The following is a 22,270-nucleotide window of genomic DNA, read 5'->3' on the forward strand; positions in this document are numbered from 1 at the left end:
ACAGAAGAATCGCAATCTCCTAGAAGTTGCTCGCTCACTCTTGATCGGAATGAAGGTTCCTAAATCATACTGGTCTGTAGCTTTGCTAACGTCTTCTTACTTAATTGACCGTATGCCTACACGAGTTCTAAACGAAAAAATTCCGATTCATACCCTTAAACCCGACTGTCCCTTGTTTGTTGTTCCCCCTAATGTGTTTGATTGCACTTGTTTTGTTCACTCACCGAGTCCCTTGAGGGACAAATTTGATAATCGGTCGGTTAAGTGTATGTTCATTGGATATTCTCTTCAGCACAAGGGCTTTAAGTGTAATGACTTATGACCCATCTACAGAAAAAAAATTGGTATCCATGGATGTGTCTTTCTTTGAAGACCAGCCATTTTCTCCTTCTTTTTTTTTTCCCTAATCCATCGGACAATGTTGATATGCATCACTCTTTGCCCATGATGACTGTTGATCCTCTTTCCACTTCTTCCTCTTCGGGACCCAAGCAACTCATCACTTATATTCGCAGACAGGGCCCTCCAGTGGCTTCCACATCCATGGCTCCTCTTCCTGTATCAAGTACATCTTCTCATCCTACTTCCATTGCAGGTCCATCTTCACATGTTGCTTCTCGCACTCGTAGTCATCATCCAACCTTAAATCCTATTTCTAATTTTCTTTCTTATGAGTCTATCTCACCTTCATCTTGTGCGTTCTTGGCTGCAATTTTCTCTTCATCCATTCTTGAATTAGTTTTTGAGGCCCTTGCAGTTCCTGAATGGAGGCAGAAATGGCTGCCCTTGATAAAAATGGCACATGGGACCTTTTTCCGTACATACTGGTAAGGGTATTGTTGGGTGCAAATGGGTGTTCTCTATTAAATATAAGGTTGATGCTTCCATTGAACGATGTAAAGCCCGTCTGGTGGCTAAAGGCTACACACAACATTATGGGGTTGTTTATAATGAAACGTTCTCTCCTGTGGCGAAATTAAACTCTGTCCGTTTGATTATTTCACTAGCAGCCAATCTTGATTGGCCTCTATTTCAATTGGATGTTAGGAATGTGTTTCTTCACGAGATCTGGTAGAAGAGGTCTATATGGATCTCCCTCCTGGATTTTAGCTTAAGGACGAGACTGGAAAAGTTTGTAAGCTAAAAAAGGCTCTTAATGCAGGACCGATGCATGAACTAAGTAACATGTGAGATCAAATAACCGAATTGAGATATTTAACCCAAAAACACAAACATCTGTATAATCATCACAAATATCATCAAAATCAAAAGAAAACCATGCATAATTCTAGCCTAAGCTACCAACATCATAACTTAAGATCATTAAATAAAAAGAAACTAGGATCTAATAGATGTAGGGACATCCAATTAGCATAAGATATAGTCTATTTCAAAATAGGAAACCTACTACAACCTAGGGTGAAAATTAGGGTTTGGGTAATTTGAGAAAATAGGAAACTTAGGAATTTTAGGTTTAGGGTTATGGTTTCAGGGATGGAAGAAAGGGGTTTTGACATAATGATGGTGGGAAACCAAAAGGGGCAGGTGGGATTCACATGTGTGGCTGTACGGTCACACGTGTGGCGTGGGAGGATGGATTTAAGTCAGTTAGGGTTTGAATTATGGATGGGTATGAGAAGGTTGGGTTTGGAAGAAGACAGATTTGTGATGGGGAGAATGAAGAACCTAAAGAAAATACCTGGATAGGGAAGAGAAGAGAAGATGTTGTGGGGATAGATGGATACTTCGCACCTCTGTTGATGAAGATTAGCTTCGCACCAATCTTCCTTCCAAATCGCATGAAGATGGGAGAAGAAAGTAAGAGCTTCTCTCTCTCTCTCTCTCTCTCTCTCTCTCTCTCTCACAAAAATCCAATGGGAGAGAGATCACAGTCCCCCTCTTTTTATAGATCCAAGAAGTTCAAAAAATTACAAAAATCCCACTGTCTTGTGAATTTTAACAAAAATAGCCCTAGTTTAAATAAAATCAACTAAAACACTCATAATGTGTCTAAATATAAAATAATCAAAAACTAAATAATAAAATATGATAAAGTCTAAAACTAATGTGGACGATCAACGATCAATGGCCTGATCATGTGATCTATGCAATCCAATGACCCGATCGTCATCTCCCTTCGATCCAATGATCTAGATCACTCCATAAAGCAGCCCATGCGCATCTTCCCAGTGTGGGGTCTTCCAGATGCTCGCACATGCACATGGGGTCTTCAACACGATCACGGGTACTCACCTAGCCATAGGGAAATCGGAGTAGCTCGCCTCCTCCTCTGATACATAAGAGTGTACGTGACGTGATGTCCTCATCAGCTCTTTATGGCCTTAAACAACCTCTGAGAACTTGGTTTGCCAGGTTTAGCGTTGTTAGTCTTTCCTTTGGTTTCAAGCGGTGTCAGGCAGATCATACAGTCTTCATCCATACTCAATAAGAAGGTCGAACCATTATACTCGTATATGTGGATGATATTGTTATGACTGGGGATGATTTGGAGTTTGTTGACCGGGTCAAACACATGTTGAGCAAGGGGTTTGAGATTAAAGATCTTGGCCCTCTACGATACTTCTTGGGGATTGAAGTTGATCGTTTGTTTAAAGACATCTTCATATCCTAGAGAAAATATACCCTTGACCTACTGAATGAAATTGGTAAACTTGGTGATCATCCTGCTTCATCTCCTATGGATCAGAAGCACTCATTACATGCATTTGAAGGTGATTGTCTGACAAACCTAGGTATGTACTAGAGATTGGTTGGAAAGTTATTTTACTTGAAGATTATGAGACTAGATATTACTCAAGTTGTTAGCATTGTAAGCTGGTTTATGCATTCGCCAAGATCATCCCATCTAGATGTTGTGTATCGCACATTGAGATATTTGAAGTCATGCCCAAGACGTGATATCCTTTTTGCAAATCATGGACATGTTAATATTATTGAATATTCTAATGCTGATTGGGTAGGATGCTCGATGGACCTAAATCTACCTTTGGCTATTGCACCTTTGTTGGAAGCAACTTGATGACATGGAGAAGTAAAAAACGGTCCATAGTATCTCGATCCAGTGCAGATGCAGAGTATCGAGCTATGGCCCATGAGGCGTGTGAACTTCTGTAGCTGAGATCCATTATGGTGGAGCTTGGTTTCTCTATCACTTCGGCTATTCCTCTCTATTGTGACAACCAAGCGGCTATCCACATTGCATCTGATTCAGTCTTCCATGAGAGGACCAAATATATTGAGGTTGACATACATTTCATTCGAGAAAAGATATCTTCTAGATTGTTGGCTACTATGTTTCTTAAATCAACAGAACAGTTAGCTGATATATTTACAAAGGCGCTTAGCTCTCCCATGTTGCAAGAGATTTCTAGCAACTTGGGTATGACAGATAGTTATACACCAAATTGAGGGGGAGTGTTAGAACATTGTTATCATTGGTGTTTTATGTTTAGAAGGGACTTTTCTGTAAATAGGCGTCTGTTTCTAAATATATCATTAATAACTTGTTATGAGGTAAGTAGTTGCAAAAACCCTACATATATAAAGGAACAACCCCCCACCCCCTTCTCTCTCTCTCTCCCAAACTTCTTATTTTTACAAGTTCTCTCACCCATTTGTTCTTCACAAAAACTACAGTTCCTTTCAACATGCCATCAGAAAGCCGCTACCTTCAACAGAGAACCATATTGCCATACAGATGTCGTCGAAGATATCCTTTCATTTTCTCCATCTTCGCTTAAAACCCGATATAATAATTTAACTAAAAACTTTCCTGATTTAACTATTAACCATCTTCTGTACTTGAAGTGACCAAAGAAACCTTTTCCAACACTTGAAGAAGCCTTGTTAATTCTTGAAAATGTTCTTCACCGAAGTTCCTTCTATACGAGGGAGCCCAAATAACTTCATCGCCCCTCCATAAGAAGCAGCTACTAACCTTCATGTTTGCTTCCTTAGCCAACCCCGCTAGCCTGGGAAAGCTAACACTCAAAATACTATTTCCTATCCACCTATCCTCCAAAAAATGAACATTCTTTTTTTCTTTTTTTTTTCTATTTCCCAACTCGAAACCTATCCCTTCTCAAACCCTTTATTTTAAGGACGCCAACTTCCATAAATAAGAAGCTGGATACAAAGAAGAAGATTTTCTCCACCACCCGCTATCATCTATCCATATTTTCTTCCTATCGTTGCCCTCCATCTAGCTCCCCCTTCTACCCCAAACCTCCACACCCATCTCCCTAGCAATGCTAAGTTCATCTCCTCTACCTTTCTCAAACTTGCTCCTCCTTGGTCTCACGGTTTACACACATCTTCCCACTTCATAAGGTGAAACTTGTGTTTATCTTACGATCCTTTACACAAAAAATCTCTCCTTCGCTTTTCCAAAACATTTAAAACTGACTTTGGGCACTTGAATAAAGACAAAGTAAACTGGAAGATTTGACATTGATGCTTGAATCAAAATCATTCTCCCGCCCATAGATAGATATCTCAATTTCCACTTAGACATCTTCCTCTCACAACACTCGATGACTTTGTCCCACATGTGTCTTGCCAGTTTACCAATACATAATGGAATCCTGCGAGAGAAGTGGTCAGAAAGGACCCCTCCCTACAACCAATAATGGACACAAAATTTTGAATTTCTTCTTTAGAGAGACCAACTCCAAGAATCTCGCTTTTGCTAATGTTCGCCTTCAAACCGAAGACCGCCTCAAAGCTTACAATAATCGACCAAAGATTTTGCACTTTGAACATGCCTAATTTACAGAATGGGAGTGTATCCTCCACGTATTGGAGATGCAAAATCTGAAAATTTGATTTGTCCACCCCAAATCCTTCCACCAAGCCAATCACTTCTCCTTTCTCTATCATTTTGCTAAGGGCCTCCATCACTGTTACAAATAGATAAGGAGATAATGAATTGCCTTGACGCAACCCACTAAAAGCTAAGAAGTATCCATTCGGTGAGCCATTAACCGGGATCGAGAATTTAGCTGACCTAATACACGCTTGGATCCAAGCTCGTCTTTTGACCCCACATCCCAACCTCCCAAGCATGTTATCAAGAAAATCCCAATCCACATGATCATGTGCCTTTTCGAAATCAAGTTTGCAAACTACACCTCGATCCCCTCTTCTCTTACAAGAGTCAATACATTCATTGGCTAGGAAGGACCCGTCAACAGTCTGTCTCCTGTCCATAAAAGCCCCTTGAGATAGCAACCAACCTCATATTTTAGAACAATTCAGTTAGATAGCAACCAGCCTCATGTTTTAGAACAATTCAGTTAGATAGCAACCAGCCTCATTTTTTAGAACAATTCAGTTAGATAGCAACCAGCCTCATATTTTGTATGTAATGTTCATATCCATGTACGATGTTTTAGAAGTGGTGTTATTGTTGTTGATGCATCAAGTTTAATTTTATTTTAGGGAATATACTATCCTTTAAATCTCCCATTGTACCCGTGTTGGACACAACAAAATGAGTATGTGAACATGCTCAGTCACATACAAATAAATTTTTTTTATTATAAAAGATTAATTATAAATATATTTAAAATAAGAAATATATATTTAATGTTAAATAAACTAAAACAACTGTGTCCCAACAACTACATATTTGGGGTTCAATGAACTGCAACATCTAGGGCTGTACCTCCATGAGGTCAGGTAGGAATGTTGCCCTTGTAGTAATTTTGATGGGGACATCACGCGTACACGCGCACTCATGCCGCCCCCCCTACGCACGTACGCCAGAAGGAGGGCCCCACCGTCGATCTGGATCGATGACGATGTCCAGGGAGGGCATCCTACTTAGAAGACGAAGTTTTGATTCAAAAGAGTGGGCCCATTAGTCAAGAAAAGCCCATCATGGGATCTCATGATCGTGGCCCACTAGTCAGATTGATTTCATATTTTAGGTTTTGCTTATTAATATTATTTAGAACATCATGGACGCTTTAGATTTCTTTGATTAGTTTTTATTTTGGTTTACTTCATCGCCAAGTAATAGGTTACGCACATGGCGCGAGTTTTGGGGTATAAGGTTTTCTTATAAATAGGCACCCCTTGTAGCTTTTTTTAATTGATTGAAGATTAATAAAAATTCTGCGTTTTCCTACTCTCTGAGTTGTGAAGCCTAATTGGGTGCGAAGCCCTCCCTTCATCGAAGGGTTAACTACTGTGGTGCGAAGCCACATCTATCCTGATTCACCCCCATTTATCTCCATCTCTACTACTCATCTTCTACCATCCCTTCTTCTCATCTCACCCCATCATCTACACTTTGAATCAATCATCTATTGCAGTAATTCTCCTCCCACAGTAAAATTTCAGAATCTAGCCCTAAAGTAGGGCTGAAACTTCGGTGGAGTACCACACACAAACCGTATATCGGATCGAGCCGAGATTTGGGGGTTTTGGAGTCCATCCCTGGCCGACCAGGGCCAAGGTGGCCTTTTTCTGAATAGTAGGCCCCACACATGTGCGGCCGAGATCACACGCATGTTTGTCTGGGCCATTGTTGTTGTCCACGCGTGCGGTACTTCTCTGGTTCGTCTTTCTCCTCTCTTTCACTCTGCTTTCACCCAAAATCCCTAAACCTAACCCTAAATTACTCAAATATCCAATTTTATGCCCATTTTCTTACCCTAGGGTTCCCCGAATTGGAATTTCTGAATCCCTTGGATTAGGGACTGATTACTATGCATGTGTGGATGATTATTTCTTATCTTTGAGTATCGTTTGGTTCATAATTTTTATTGATCCAGCCCTATCATGTGTAGGCCTGAACTCGCATAGATTCCCCTTAATTGAATGTTTGGACTTTCATGTGGGATATGAAATTTGTGTAATTGTTTCTGAACTAGCGTGATCTTAAGCCTGAAATCTCGCATATCATATTTAATTTTCATGTCTTGCATCGAATTTGGTATCAGAGCCTAGGGTTCTTGTAGGGGAATTCATTACATGTTTAGGGTATGGTTGTTTATGTCCATTACGCATCAATTCTCATCATATATGGCTGTTTAGAGGTCCATAAACCCTGACATAAGCTGCTGAAATTTTCTATTATCCCCTTATTTGAATTATTTTAGAACTTAGTTTTCTATTTCTAGGTTTAGAAACTTTCCTTTTCTGTTTTTTGTTTTAGAAACTTTCTTAATCTGTTTTTAGAAACTAGTTTCCTTTCCTTTTTCTTTTTTAGAAACTAGTTTACTTTTCTTTTTTCTTTTTTAGAAACCAACTTACTTTCTATTTTTAGAAACTTTCCTTTTTCTTTTTCTTTAGAAACTAGATTGTTTTTTTTAGAAGCTTTCCTAATTTGTTTCTTTAGAAACTTTCCCGATTTGTTTTTAGAAACTTTCCTTTTTCGTTTTTAGAAACTAGGCTGCTTCTCTTTAGAAACTTTCCTAATTTGTTTTTTTTTATAAAAACTTTCCTAACTTGTTTTAAAAACTTTCCTTTTTTCGTTTTTAGAAACTAGGTTGTTTCTTAAAAAAAAAAAAAAAACCCTTATATTTTGACAATTATATTGCTCGTTGGCACCCTACACTAAACATGGAACAATTGCAAGAGTCACTAAACAAGCTGTCCCAGAAGTTGGAGTTTATGATTAAGCGCTTGGAAATGGACCAATGCTTTGAACAGCTTGACGTACGCATTACCCGACTAAAGACCATCGCCAGGACAAACCCCACCATCGGGGTAGATGTCCAATCTCAGGCAGGTGGCCTGAAGAATAGACCAATGAATGGAGTTGGTCAAGGAATCAATTATGGGTGTGCACCCGTGCACCCACCCCATGAGAGACATCAAGACCACTATTTTGAGGGGTATAACATGTGCGGCCTTGTGGCTGGAGAGAGTGCACCAGAGGCTAGTGTAGAGTTACCCACTGAGGCCATTCCAGTAATGGATAAGTTACATAATGTCTTTCCTGATGATCTACCGGATGAGTCTCCCCCTAGGAGGGATATAGAGCACACCAAAACATGGGACATCATAATACCTACAGCTAAGTTTACGTTGAATAGTTCTTTCGATAGGTCCACAGGTCTAAGCCCTTGTGAAGTCATTACTAGTTATAAACCTAGGAAACCTATTGATCTTGTCCCTATGTCACTGTCCCATAGGCTGTCAGAGTCTGCAGAGTCTTTTGCGCATCACATTCATTCATGGCATCAAGAAATCAGGCAGAAGATCATGACTAGTAATGAACATTGCACATTTTCTGCAGACCACCATAAACGTTTCAAAGGATTCAATATTGGGGACTCCGTGATGGTCCGCATCAGCCCCGAGCGGTACCCTCCGAGGGTCATTCGTAAGTTACACGCGCGTACCGTTGGACCCTTCAAAATTATAAAACGAAACGGTCTCAATGTGTATGAGGTAGATCTTCTACCTTCCATGGGAATTAATTTTACACCCGATGTGGAGGATTTAGTTACTTTTCAGAGGACTACTGATACTTTGTCCGGCCCTTTGCCCACCCGTCCTGATTCCCCATACCCGACCCGTTTTTCCAGCCTTTACCTCCCATACCTACCCTTCCCGACCCATTTTGCAAGCCTCTACGTCTCATACCTACCCATCCCGACCCATTTTTCCAGCCTCTACCTCCCATACCTACCATTCCCAACCCATTTTCCCAGCCTCTACATCCAATAACTACCCGTCCCGACCCATTTTTCCAGCCTCTACCTCCCATACCTATCCGTCCCGACCCATCTTCCCAGCCTCTACATCCCATACCTATCCTTACCGACTCATTTTCCCAGCCTCTACCTCCCATACCTAACCTTCACACACCCAAAAAGGAAATAGAGGATATCTTGAACCATCAGATAGTTTCAACGTCAGACGGTGGGTTTCAGAAGTACCTGGTTAAATGGAAGTCATGCCCAGCTTCAGACAGCATGTGACTCACTAAGGAGGAGCTTCAAAGACTTGATCCTGACATCCTGAAGCAGTTCAAGAGTTTTATTTTGCTAGTGGAGAAATCTTCGCAGCCGGGGAGAATTGATAGGGATATCACGCGCACTCACGCCGCCCCCCCTACGCATGTACACCGGAAGGAGGGCCCCACTGTCGATCTGGATCAATGACAACGTCCAGGGAGGGCCTCCTACCTAGAAGACGAAGTTTTGATTCAAAAGAGTGGGCCCGTTGGTCAAGAAAAGTCCATCATGGGATCTCATGATCGTGGCCTACTAGTCAGATTGATTTCATATTTTAGGTTTTTCTTATTAATGTTATTTAGAACATCATGGACGATTTAGATTTCTTTAATTAGTTTTTATTTTGATTTACTTCATCGCCAAGTAATAAGTTGCGCACATTGCACGAGTTTTAGGGTATAGGGTTTTCTTATAAATAGACACCCATTGTAACTTTTTTTTAATTGATTGAAGATTAATAAAAATTCTACTTTTTCCTACTCTCTGAGTTATGAAGCCTAATTGTGTGCGAAACCCTCCCTTCATCGAAGGGTTAACTGCCGTGGTGCAAAGCCACATCTATCCCGATTCACCCCCATCCATCGCTATCTCTACTACCCATCTTCTATCATACCTTCTTCTCATCTCACGCCATCATCTACACTTCGAATCAATCATCTATTGCAGCAATTCTCCTCCCCACAGCAGAATTTCAGAATCTGGCCCTACAGGAGGGCTGAAACTTCTGCGGAGCACTACGCACAAACCGTACATTGGATCGAGCTGAGATTTGGGGGTTTTGGAGTCCATCCCTGGCCGACCAGGACCAAGGTGGCCTTTTTCTGAATAGTGGGCCCCACACACGTGCGGCCGAGATCACACGCATGTGCATCTGGGCCATTGTTGTTGTCCACACGTGCGGTACTTCTTTAGTTCGTCTCTCTCCTCTCTTTCACTCCGCTTTCACCCAAAATCCCTAAACCTAACCCTAAATTACTCAAATCTCTAATTTTATGCCCCTTTTCTTACCTTAGGGTTCCTTGATTTGAAATTGGTGAATCCCTTGGATTAGGGACTGATTACTATGCATGTGTGGATGATTATTTCTTATCTTTGAGTATCATATGGTTCATAATTTTTATTGATCTAGCCCTATCATGTGTAGGCCTGGACTCGCATAGATTCCCCTTAATTGAATGTTTGGACTTTCATGTGGGATATGGAATTTGTGTAATTGTTTATGAACTAACGTGATCTTAAGCCTGAAATCTCGCATATCATATTTAATTTTCATGTCCTCCATCAAATTTTGCACCACTCCATTTCTTATGAAAGCATCTCAATGATGTTAAGTTGCCCCTTATGCCTTAACCAGTTAAAAAAGACTACTGCTACCTACATCAGATACACCTAGAATCAAGAAATAAGTATTAACATATTACCATCACTAACAAAACCAAAATATGAAACTGTCATCCCAAAATGAATATCACCATTTTGTATCCATTCAACAGCAAAAACATCTGTACCTGTAAGGCCGCCCTGTAACCAACAAAACCAGCAAAGGAATTAGTGATTTTTATTTTTATTTTTTTTTAAATTTTAAATTTTAAATTTTATAAATTGATAGCAGCAAATGACAGGAAAGCAGAAGTGCATGTGGTCTCAAAGTCAACACACAACAAGAGACTTCAAGTAAGGAGGATGATCTGAATGTCAACTGGAACCAAGAGAATTAATATTTGAAACACCGAAACGAACATCAGTAGTTAGAATCAAATGATATTTCATTTTGATGATAAAGAGGACTTCTTTCTTCTTTTTTTTTCCTTATTAGATGTGTATTTGTCTTTTTGTGTAAAGCTTCCCCTTCCACATATTGACCAATCAACTGAAGGGCAACATGTTGACGACAGTTGTTGCATTTATTCACAATCATCAACTAGTTACATGGTATTTTAGTACTTTCCAGTTGTTCTTCTCCATCTTAACAGTGAAGCTCTTGAATGAGCACTAAGCCACTAACTTTGCTAAAACATTTATATTAAAGTATGGAGCTTTGCTAAGCCCATATGCTACCAGTGTGGCACACAGGTGATATATACAAGCCATCCATGAAGCCATCCATCATGTGGACCTCACCATATAGATGCTACTGCCCAAAGATGAAGGTGATCCACTTAGTAGGTGTGCCATGATATCGGAAATAAGTGGACGGATTAGAAAACTTTGGCTGAATCTTTCACAACTGTACAATTGTTCGGTTAATCATGGCCCACAGACTAGTCGGCTGACCTGATTATTGGGATAGGGAATTTACAGTGGTACCCATCTGATGGATGAATTGGATATTGTACATGCCTGCCATGCTGCATAATTGATGGCATGTGCATTAGCTGACCTGTACATGCATGTTGGCTTAGCAAAGCTCTAAAATATGAGGTGCATATACATAAGAATTGGTCTGCATCACCTGCAAATGGCCATGCCAATCATCATCATCATCATCATCATCATCATAGCCTTATCCCGACTAATTGGGGTCAGCCACATGAATCCTTTTACACCATTCCATTCTATCAAGGGCCATAACTTCAGCTAGACCATAGGTCTTCAAATCTTTTCTTACTATCTCCACCCAAGTCCTTTTGGGGCTTCCCCTTGCCCTTTTAGAGCTTTCAACTTGTACCAACTCACTCCTAAGCGGTACAGTTCTTGGTATCTATTGCACATGACCAAACCATCTAAGTCTACTTTCCCTTATCTTCTTACCAAGTGGTGCTACTCCTCCCCAAATGCATTCATTGTTACTTGATCCTTCTCTTTCCACTCATCCATCTTAGCATCCACATTTCAGCTACACATTCTATGAACATGTTGTTCCTTAACTGCTAGCATTCTGTCCCATAAAGCATGGCTGGTCATATAGTCATCCAAAAGCAAATGGTCATGCCAGTGTCAGATGTTTACCCAAGGGATTTATTTCTTTTAATCATATGTGGGGAGATAATTCTCACCCACTGAATTCACACGACTCTTTGTACATCTCAGGTAGCTGCTTACTTCAAATTGATGGTAACTAAGCCATGGAATTAGTTATTCATGAGTATATACCATGCAGTAATACTCTTGCCCTGGCCTGGCCATGTCTATCATGTACCCTGAAACGTCCATTGCTGAACACGCATATAGGTTGTGAAAGAACGAGAGGGAAGGGGCCATGTCTTGATTTTGAACAGTCCTCTTTTCCTCCTTCCCTCTCTCCCACATGCCCTCTCTTCTTTTCCTTGTATTTAAGCAAGGGCATGTCCCTCTTAACTCCTTGATGAGGGAATCCGATCACCTACAAGAGTTTATCTGAGGAGGAGAGCTAAGGCCCCAGCCCCAGCCCCAACTTGGTTATGGTTGGATGATCATTACATGTGGCCCAGTGGACCCAATTCGAGTTCTTAGTTGAATTAAAGACCCCACATGCATTGTTGTGCATCTTTGAATACCCCACACTTGGAAAATGCATTAGGTTGCTTATTCAGAACTGATTGATACATCTTTGGACTGTTTGGACGTCACGCAACCTAACCTAGACCACATCTAGATGTTACAAACGTTAGACCATGCCGTTGGATATCTTGGACACGTCAATTTGGTGATCCGGACCGTTGGATAAGTTCAGAGACTCGGGTTTAGATGTACGGATGCTCTAGTCTGCACATCCGAGCCATGGACATGTTGGACCACATTCATCTAGGCCGTTAATCATGTGTGGACATGTGGACGTACATGTTGCATGTTGGAGATGATCCTTGTGCCATGTGGCATATCTTTATTTCTGCTTCATTTTTCAGTTTTATTTTAGGTTATTAGAGATTTATGTTTTAATCTTGATTGTTAATAGATTCGGACGATAAAAAATAGTTCTAAACTTAAGGTTTGCTTAGGTTTTCTTATATATATTTGTTTGAAACTTGAGATTTGAGATTATGGACATATTGAGTGAAATTTCTCTACATTGCTTCTTTGATCAAGAAAACTTCCTATGAATGGAATTTGGTGTGAAGCTATTGGAGTGATCCCAAGTTATCTTTCTTATTCCTATCCAGGTATTTCTCTCCTCTCTCAAGCCCTCTTTTCCCATTGATTTTTTTCTCTTTTCTTTCTCAAACCCCAACTCCACCATCATCAATCCAACCCATCACCAACCAAACCGACCCAGTCCCTCCACATCGTCTGTACGACTACATGGGCATTCTCGTACACCGCACAAATCTATCCGTACAACATTAGATATTATAAAACTCTATATTTTCAATTTCCTGATTTCCAAATCCAAACCCTAATCCATTTAAACCACGGTAAAGCGCAAGTGGATCCTTGAATCTAGATCGAATCATATACTAGATAGAAGTTCTACCTTCCATTGGGTCATGTCCGATCAATAGCCTTAAGGATCTATTTTGCAAGATTGTGATGTGGTCTTGAACTTGAGCTTAATTGAATATTTGATTTCTCTAAATTTGTGGTAGTTGACTTTATTTATGCTTTGATTTACTCTGATAATTTGTTAATTAATTTATTTGCATCATCCTAGTTTTGACCATCCGTCTTGCATCAAATTTTGGTATCAGAGCGAGGTTAGCATAGGGTTTAGTGAGTCCATTGCATTTAGTGTCTAGAGTTAGCATGTTTTTCCATCTTCATCACGTTGTGTTTAGTGAATTTAGTTGTTAGTTCTTCCCAATTAGCGTGCCCGGTTTATACTTATTCGTAGTGGGCGTGGTTTTGGTCTATACCCCACAATGAATTCGGAACAGATTGCTGAGGCTATCAATACCATCAATAACCGTCTCACGATCATCGAGGCCTAAAGTAGAACCACCAATAACCAACTGGTAACCCGTCGTGAAATTTTAAAAGATGACCAATCCCAGGGGGAGGTCACGATGGAGGACGTGAGAGAGGGCGTGGCCGAGGTATTGGCCGTAGTGGAAGGCATACCCAACCGCCCCTTAGAGAGTATCAAACCCACCCTGATCCTGATGAATGAATGATGAAGAGCGTAAAGATTGAAGCATCGAGTTATAACTATTGTTTGGACCCAAAGGTATTCCTCGATTGGCTTGCTGATATGGATCATTATTTTGAGTGGTATGATATGCCTGATAGTTGTCCGGTGAAGCTTGCCAAGATGAAGTTGGTGGGTCAAGCCAAACTGTTTTGGATGAGTGTTGAGCGGAAGATTGAGAGGTCTAGTGAAGATCCAATCTCACAGTGGACTGAGATGAAAGAGATCTTAAAGTAAAAGTATCTTCCCCTCTCTTACTGCTAGAGGCTTGTGAATCACTGGCAGTCTCTCCGTCAGGGATCTACGCCTGCGGTTGATTACATCGAAAAATTTGATGAGTATATGATGCGATGTAACATCAGGGAGGACCCATAGTGACCCTTTCTTGCTTTAAAATGCGCCTCTAATCCGAGCTCCAATGTGAACTCATTCCTCACGACATCAACAACTTAGAGCATGCATATTAAGTGGTGCAAGAGCTTGAGCAATTCGACTCACACGATTCCAATGTCAAGGCCGCTCCCCAAGGAGTTTAGCCTAATTTTGAGCGTCATTCTAAAGCCCCTACTAGCACTTCGTCCAACAACTGGGATGTGAAGAGTAAAGATTTAGCTAGACCAGCTTGATGGGAGGTGAGCAAGCGAGGTGTTATGAATGCCAAGGATACGACCATTTCGCATACCAATGCCTTACGAAAGAGCGAAATAAGGCCCTCATGATTGACAAGTTGAATGGGGATAATCAGGGTGATTATGAAGAATAAATCTATGAGTCCGAAGTTAGTGCTAGTTATGAAGAAGCTGAAGAAGTTGAGGCCGCATCACTTACAGTTGTTAGATGCGCCTTGGCCCAGGCCAAAGAAGGTGATAATTGGCACAAAAATTCAATTTTCCATATTAACACCAAGTGCAGTGAAAAAAACTGTAAAGTAATAATTGATAGTGGCAGTTGCACTAATGTGGTATCTGCTAGCACTGTATCTCATTTGGGTTTGAAGCCCGTCCCTCACCCTCAGCCTTATTGAGTTTCAATGGTTAATGCGTCCTCGATGCCGGTTTCTCAGCGATGTCTTGCTCCCATTCAGTTTTCTTCCTACAAAGACACGCTGTGGTGTGAAGTTTTGCGTATGGATGTAGGCCACATCATTTTGGGCATACCTTGGCTATGTGATCGTGATGTGACATTATTCGGCCGTTCGAATACGTGTTCTTTTATTTACGAGAGTAAGAAGATCAGGTTAAATCCACTCTAGCCCAAAAGTGCCCCGGACAAGGTGGACATAAAGAATGGTGACTTGAAAGATGTGAATAAGACTCAACCTAAGTCTCTCCACATACTAAACACTAAAGAGTTTGAAAGAGGGGCTAGAGTTTATTCGATTGTGCACGCCTTCATGGTGAGAGAGGTTATCTTTGAGGTTAACATAAAGTTGCCACCTAAGGTGATTCCGGTATTGGAGTTCCATGATATTTTTCCAGAGGATATACCGAATGAGTTTCCATCCATGTGAGACATTCAGCATGTTATCGATTTAGTCCCCGGGTCAACTCTACCAAACCTCCACCACTATCGAATGAACCCCACGGAGCATGTGGAATTGAAAAAGCAAGTTAATGAGCTTCTTAGGAAAGGGTTCATTTAGGAACGTTCGAGTCTGTGTGCCGTGCTTGCCCTCCTCGCACTTAAAGAAAGATGGCATGCAGCGCATGTGCATGGACAGTCAGGCCATCAACAAGATCACGATAAAGTATCGGTTTCTTATATTGTGTCTTGACGACATGTTGAATATGATGGTCAGCGACACAATCTTCTCTAAATTGACCTCAAAAGTAGGTACCATCAAATATGTATTCGTCCAAGAGATGAATGGAAGACAGCCATCAAAACGAATGATGGGCTATACAAGTGGTTGGTAATACCCTTTGGCTTGACTAACACTCTAAGTATGTTCATGGGAGTGATGACCCAGGTGTTAAGGCCATTTATGGGTAAGTTCCTGGTGGTATATTTTGACGACATCCTCATTTATAATACCTCCAAGGAACAACACCTCCACCATTTGAGGCAAGTTTGTGGAGTCCTTAGAAATGAAAAGCTATATGTCAACCTGATAAAGTTTGTGGGGTTCTTTCATGTTTGCACATCCTGAGAAAGTCAAGGCTATAGTAAGTTAGCATGAACCGCAAAACATTCATGAGGTGCAGAGCTTCCATGGCTTAGCTATTTTTTATAGATGGTTCATTTGAGGCTTTAGTTCCATTATGACTCCTATCACGGATTGCATTAAAAATGGAGAGTTCAAATGGACTAATTTGCCTCCAAAGTGTTCAAGGAGATTAAGGCTAAAATGATTGAGGCTTCTGTCATGTGCCTTCTTGACTTTTCTAAAGTCCTCGAGGTTGCATGTGATGTATTTGGTATAGGTATAGGTATAGGTATAGGTGGAGTGCTTAGCTAGGAAGGGCACCATGTCGCTTATTTTAGTGAGAAATTGAATGAGGCAAAGCAACACTACTCTACCTATGACAAAAAATTCTATGCAGTAGTCCAATCCTTGTGACATTACCTACTACCACAAGAGTCCGTCCTGTTTTCTCACCATGAGGCCTTGCAATACCTCAACTCCCAAAAGAAATTAAATCCAAGGCATGCCAAGTTGGTTGAGTTTCTCCAAGAGTACACTTTTGTTTTGAAACACAAAGCTAGGGTTGAGAACAAACCTGTCGATGCCCTTAGCCATAGTGGCGTTAATTCAATCCATGAGTGTGGAAGTCATTGGGTTCGATCAATTGAAAGGAGAATATTTTGTGTGCCCGGATTTTAGGAAGGTGTACACGTCACTTTTAGGTGGCCAGTCGAGGAGTGACAATATGTTTATGTTTCTCCAATAGTACACTTTTGTTTTGAAACACAACGCTGGGGTCGCGAATAGACCTGTCGATGCTCTTAGCCATAGAGTGGCGTTAATTCAATCCATGAGCGTGGAAGTCATTGGGTTCGATCAATTGAAAGGAGAATATTTTGTGTGCCCGGATTTTAGGAAGGTGTACATGTCACTTTTAGGTGGCCAATCGAGGAGTGACAATATGTTTATCCTAATTGATGAGTTCTTAATTAATGTGACAAGCTTTGCATTCTCCGTACCTCCCTATGGGATTTTCTAGTTTGGGAGCTTCATGCCATAGGAGTAGTCATTCATTTTGGTATAGACAAGACTATTGCCCTTGTTGAGGATGGATTTTATTGGCCCAGTCTCAAGCAAGGCGTTGCCAAAATTATTAGGCAATGTAGGACTTGTCAGCTGGAAAAGTAGGAAAGGTAAAATACTAGGTTAAATACACCTTTGCTAGTACCACACACTCCTTGGCAAGATATCCGTATGGATTTCGTGCTTGGGCTACCCAAGACGAGTAGAAAGCACGATTCCATTTTTGTGGTGGTGGACTATTTTTCGAAAATGGCCAATTTTCTTCCATGTTCAACATCTGATGCCTTCAAAATTGCCAAGCTTTTTTTTGGAGAGGTGGTTCGCTTGCATGGTTTGCCGAAGACCATTGTGTCTAATAAAGATGTGAGGTTCCTGAGCTATTTTTGGAAGACACTTTGGCATATGATGGGTACGAGACTCCAATTCTCAACAGCATACCACTCTCAAACTGACGATCAAACGGAAGTGGTTAATCGAAGCTTAGGTAACCTGTTGCGATGTCTTGTGGGTGACCATATTAGGACTTGGGATTCGGTTTTACCAGTTGTGGAGTTTGTTTATAACAGTTCAATCAATAGGCATGAGTCCTTTTGAAGTAGTTCATGGTTACAAGCAGTGTTTAGAATATCGGTATTCCATTCATTGCCCCTTCGCTCAAAGGGCGTAGGAGGGGTTCCTTGCTATTTTCAATTTGGCGTAGGTAATGCTGGGGACAATTGAAGATCTTTTGTTCGCTTGACATGGAGGAGGGGTTGGAAAACAAGGTAGGATAGTGTGGCCTTTGACCATGGCAGTCCTATGGGCTATTTTGGGGTAAAGGAATAGTCTTAGTTTTCGAAATAAGAGTGGTCCTGTGTTGGAGGCGGTTAGTAGGGTTAAGCTTGAGGTAGTGGGATAAGCCTCTTGCATGAAGGTTATTGATAATTGTAATTTGTCTCTTTTGTTTGGGATGTATTGAGTGCCTGCTTTTGGCACTCTTTTCTAATAAAATTTTCTCTCCCTCTCTCCAAAAAAAGAAGAAAAAAATTCATCATCATCTAAAAATCTTGTTCCGCCATTCCACTCTATCAAGGACAATATCCTTAGTTAAACCATAGGAACTCCAAAAACATTCAGATACACTCCATTCTTAATAGACATGGAGAACTAGCCTGCCTTTTCACAAAAGAATAGTAAAAGTTGATCAAGCCAAGTAGAGTAATTATATCCATGTCCAAATAAGAAAATTTAGTTACCTTAACTATAGCAATTGCAGCAGAAACAGGATCTCTAACTCCCAGAACTGTCCAAACAAGTGAGTTATCGGAACCAGCAGGGATTATGCCAATCGGAATTGAAATTGCTTCTTTCTGGTCACTTCTACTAAGTAGACCATTTAGAACCTACATAACCATATTGATATAGAACTTGTCACACTAATTAAAACTGACAATAGCTCAGCAACAAATGCTGATTCAAGCATATTTTGCACTGACAAAGCGAATAAAAGTTTAACATCATTTTTTCAAATAATTGATGAAATTTATTAAACAAGTAAAAAAGAGAATATAAAGAGAGAACATTGCGAAAGAGGCAAGTAGGATCCAGCACAGTACTTCTTTGACACACATTTTGGCAAGGGAATTAGGTATCTCATTTGCCTCCCTCAATGCATTATAAAAAGCAACATACAATGAAGACATCTTTTTCTAATTTCTCGAACAATAAAGCCAAATCTTCATAGTGAAAAGTTAACATCAGTGACAACTGGTAACTAGTGTATATGTGATGAATACTGCAAAAAATATTTGCATCAACAACCTGAAAAGTAATTAACGTCATGATGAATGCATTCTCATTTCCTCATTGGAGATCAGTGAACATAGTGGCAACAAGGTTGGCATCACAACCAAAGTATTAAGACAAGGTAATATGGGTCTTTCATGTCCTTTGCTTGACACAGAATACTATGGAAATGAGAAAGAGATTCCGGGTAAAGATTCGCAAAACAAAATGGCTAACAGCCCACCATTGTGAAAATTAGAAATTATAGCAATTTGTTCATGTTGCTCCACTATACCTGGTACACAAACTTCTTGGGAAGCATAAGGGAATATAATCAATAATTAGAGAAAGGTACACATTAGCATATGAACATTACTAAATAATGGAATTAGATGGACAGATTAGGTATTAATCCCAGATCATGCCCATCCAACTGTCCTGATCAAAGATCACTCAGATCCAACGATCCAGATCACAAATCTGAACTATCCTGCAGTAAAAATGATAGATATAGACCACACAAAACGGTCCCAGTTGTCTTACTTGGTGATCTGGACCAAATCAGTGATGTATGAGATATCTGAAACCATTTCAATGGCCTGATTAGTTTATGGTCCGCTGATCCAAGCAAATAGTCATATTGATAAAGTGTTTGAAGGGAGCTTCTTCTTTCTTCTTCTTTTCTTTTTTCTTCTTTTTTTTAAGGATAAGTATTCTGCGAACTGATTATTAAATAGTTGGTATTTTATGTCCTTTTAATAATGGAGTTGGCCAAGATATAAATGAGTTACTTGTGAAACAACACATAAGGGCATTTTTGGTATTTCCTATGAGATTAGTATTACTTATTTATGCAGATCATATTTAAGGCCATTGAAATGGTTCCAGAAACCACTGATGAATCACCCCCTTTCAATGGCCTGATTAGTTTTTGGTCTGCTGATCCAAGCAAATAGTCATATTGATAAAGTGTCTGAAGGGAGCTTCTTCTTTCTTTTTCTTTTCTTTTTTCCTTTTTATTTTCAAGGGTAAGTATTCTGCGAACTGATTATTAAATAGTTGGTATTTTATGTCCTTTTAATAATGGAATTGGCCAAGATACGCTCGTTTATGGGTTACTTGTGAAACAACCCATAAGGGCATTTTTGGTATTTCCTATGAGATCAGTATTACTTATTTATGCAGATCATATTTAAGGCCAAGTTGGCTGGTGCCTCTCTTGAAAAGAAATTCAGATTGCATCCCATTGTTTTCTTGGTACAAGAAAGAGGGGGTGATTCATCAGTGGTTTCGACAGGTGCGCTGTTAGGAATTATTCCCGCAATTTTGGTTTCGTCTATTGTGCCATCATACAGCACTTGCAGACAGATATCTGAATAAAAAATGAGACCTGCATTTGACTGGCATGTGCCTGCTGCATAAAGAAAGAGAAGAAAGAAGAGTCCTACAGGGAAGTGCATCCATTGACATGGTTTTCGTGAGGGAAGGGTCCCAGAGACATTGCATTTGGGTGGTCGGTGGGTTCAAAAACGAGTTCAGTAGTAGATCACTTGCAGATTAGGCAGAAATTTATTGTAAGTGGCTGTTGTATGTGCATGAGGGATACAGAAAGCAAAATCACCTATTTCTTCACTGCCCATTAGTCACAACTATCTGGGGGTGCTGCCTTGCCCAATTTGGGTGATCAGGTTGATGCCAGCTTTTTTGGCCTTGCTATATTGGAGGCATGGATGGGTGGGCCTAGAAAGTAGAAAGGGAAGAGTGATGACCGATGTTTTTCAGTAATACTGTGGTTCATATGAACGAAAAGAAACCATAGGACGTTTAATAAAGAATCTGAGACTGTCACCCAGATGATCAATGAAGTTAGGAGTTTCATTAGTTTTTTTGGGAGAATTCCTTCCAAGGAGTTCCTAGGGCTTAGTAAGGGTGATTTTTGTAGGGAATGGGACCAGGCCTTGCTTTAATGTGTCTGTGAGTACTTTTTCCCCTGGTGGGTGTATTCTCTGCCTGCTTGGATGTTTGGCCTTTAGTAAAATTGTTTCCCTGATAAAAGGAAAAAAAAAAAAAGGGACAAGAATTAAAATCGAATTGAAACAAATGGCTAACCTCATTGACAATTCCATCACCCCCTACACATATAATTCCTGGAAGGAAATTAGAGAAAAACAAATATAAGGGTACGCATTAGCCAAAAAAAAAAAAGTATATACTCAGAAGCATGAAAAAGAACTACCATCAGAGCATGTGCTGAGGTCAACGTTAGAAGCGAGGCTTCTTGCATGACCAGCAGATGTTGTTTTGACTATTTTCATACTGAACCCTGCAAGCTGTCACCAGTTTGCAATTTTAAAATAAGTACACAATGCCTGACTAAGCAACAGAATGAAAATAGATTCAAACATGAAACTATTTGAATTCCCAGAAAGGAAATGACAGAAAAGCTTCACAATAGACAGAATCTGTTCTTTACATCAACATAAATACCAAACTATAGCATAAAAGTGTTAAATCAGTACAAGTCCTGATTCAGTATATTGAAAATTTGAAACCAACCTGAGTTGCATATTCAAGTCCAGCATTCTCACCACTTTGGCAGCATTCCTAGGGCCTATTTAGCTGTTTTTTAGTTTCTTTTCTTTTCTTTTTTCCCTTTTAAAAAAAAAAAACCTTTGGCTTGTGTTTGTTTATACATTTCCAGTTACCAAAAGGAAACAAAAGAGTCACCTCGTAAAGGTGGGTAGCATTCAGCATTTAGAGATAACAAGGATGTCCAATGCGAAAATGAAAACAGGGATCATTTTAGCGAACAGCACGATATCATGGACTTAAATACCAGAAAATTTCCCTGAAAATCTCAAACTAATTGTGATTAACATCCATATCAGGATTCTTTCCATATTGATGCACCGTTATACTTTACCTTGGTTACCAGAAGTGGCAGGAAATGGGAGAGGGTGCAGGAACCAAAGGCAAAGCTATCGCCCTAACAGTCTAACCTGGAAAGCTACAGAAATAGTAATGACACCCCTAATTAAGGATTCTTTCTGATTGAAAATGCCGTTAATTGTGGGAAAAGTAAAAGGAATCATCAAGTACAAGGTTCATGGAACTATAGAATGAAGCATAAGTTAGGCTAATAACAGAATGGAAGTATTCAGAAACTAATGGTCAATAAATTTATCATGAGAGGAGGAACAATGAATATTACAACCTATCTATCCATTAAAAATAAAATAAAACTACAAAATTGGGTGCAAACTT

General features: G+C 40.1%; 1 protein-coding gene across 4 annotated transcripts in view; it reads right to left on the minus strand.

Moving 5' to 3' along the window:
* LOC131248757 (sphingoid long-chain bases kinase 1-like) overlaps positions 1–22,270 on the minus strand; it is a 42,684-nt gene that overhangs the window by 18,983 nt on the left and 1,431 nt on the right. The window contains exons 3-6 of one of the 4 annotated variants that reach the window (XM_058249205.1): positions 21,243–21,336; positions 21,116–21,153; positions 18,478–18,624; positions 10,466–10,514 (exon numbers count right to left, since the gene is read on the minus strand). In XM_058249205.1, the coding sequence (XP_058105188.1) occupies positions 10,466–10,514; positions 18,478–18,624; positions 21,116–21,153; positions 21,243–21,336 (328 nt within the window). Of the gene's footprint in view, positions 1–10,414; positions 10,515–18,477; positions 18,625–21,115; positions 21,154–21,242; positions 21,337–22,270 lie in introns of all 4 variants that reach the window. The other 3 variants (XM_058249204.1, XM_058249207.1, XM_058249206.1) reach the window with 3 other exon arrangements.

The sequence above is a fragment of the Magnolia sinica genome, chromosome 6 (genome assembly GCF_029962835.1).
Source record: "Magnolia sinica isolate HGM2019 chromosome 6, MsV1, whole genome shotgun sequence".
NCBI classification, from domain to species: Eukaryota; Viridiplantae; Streptophyta; class Magnoliopsida; order Magnoliales; family Magnoliaceae; genus Magnolia; species Magnolia sinica.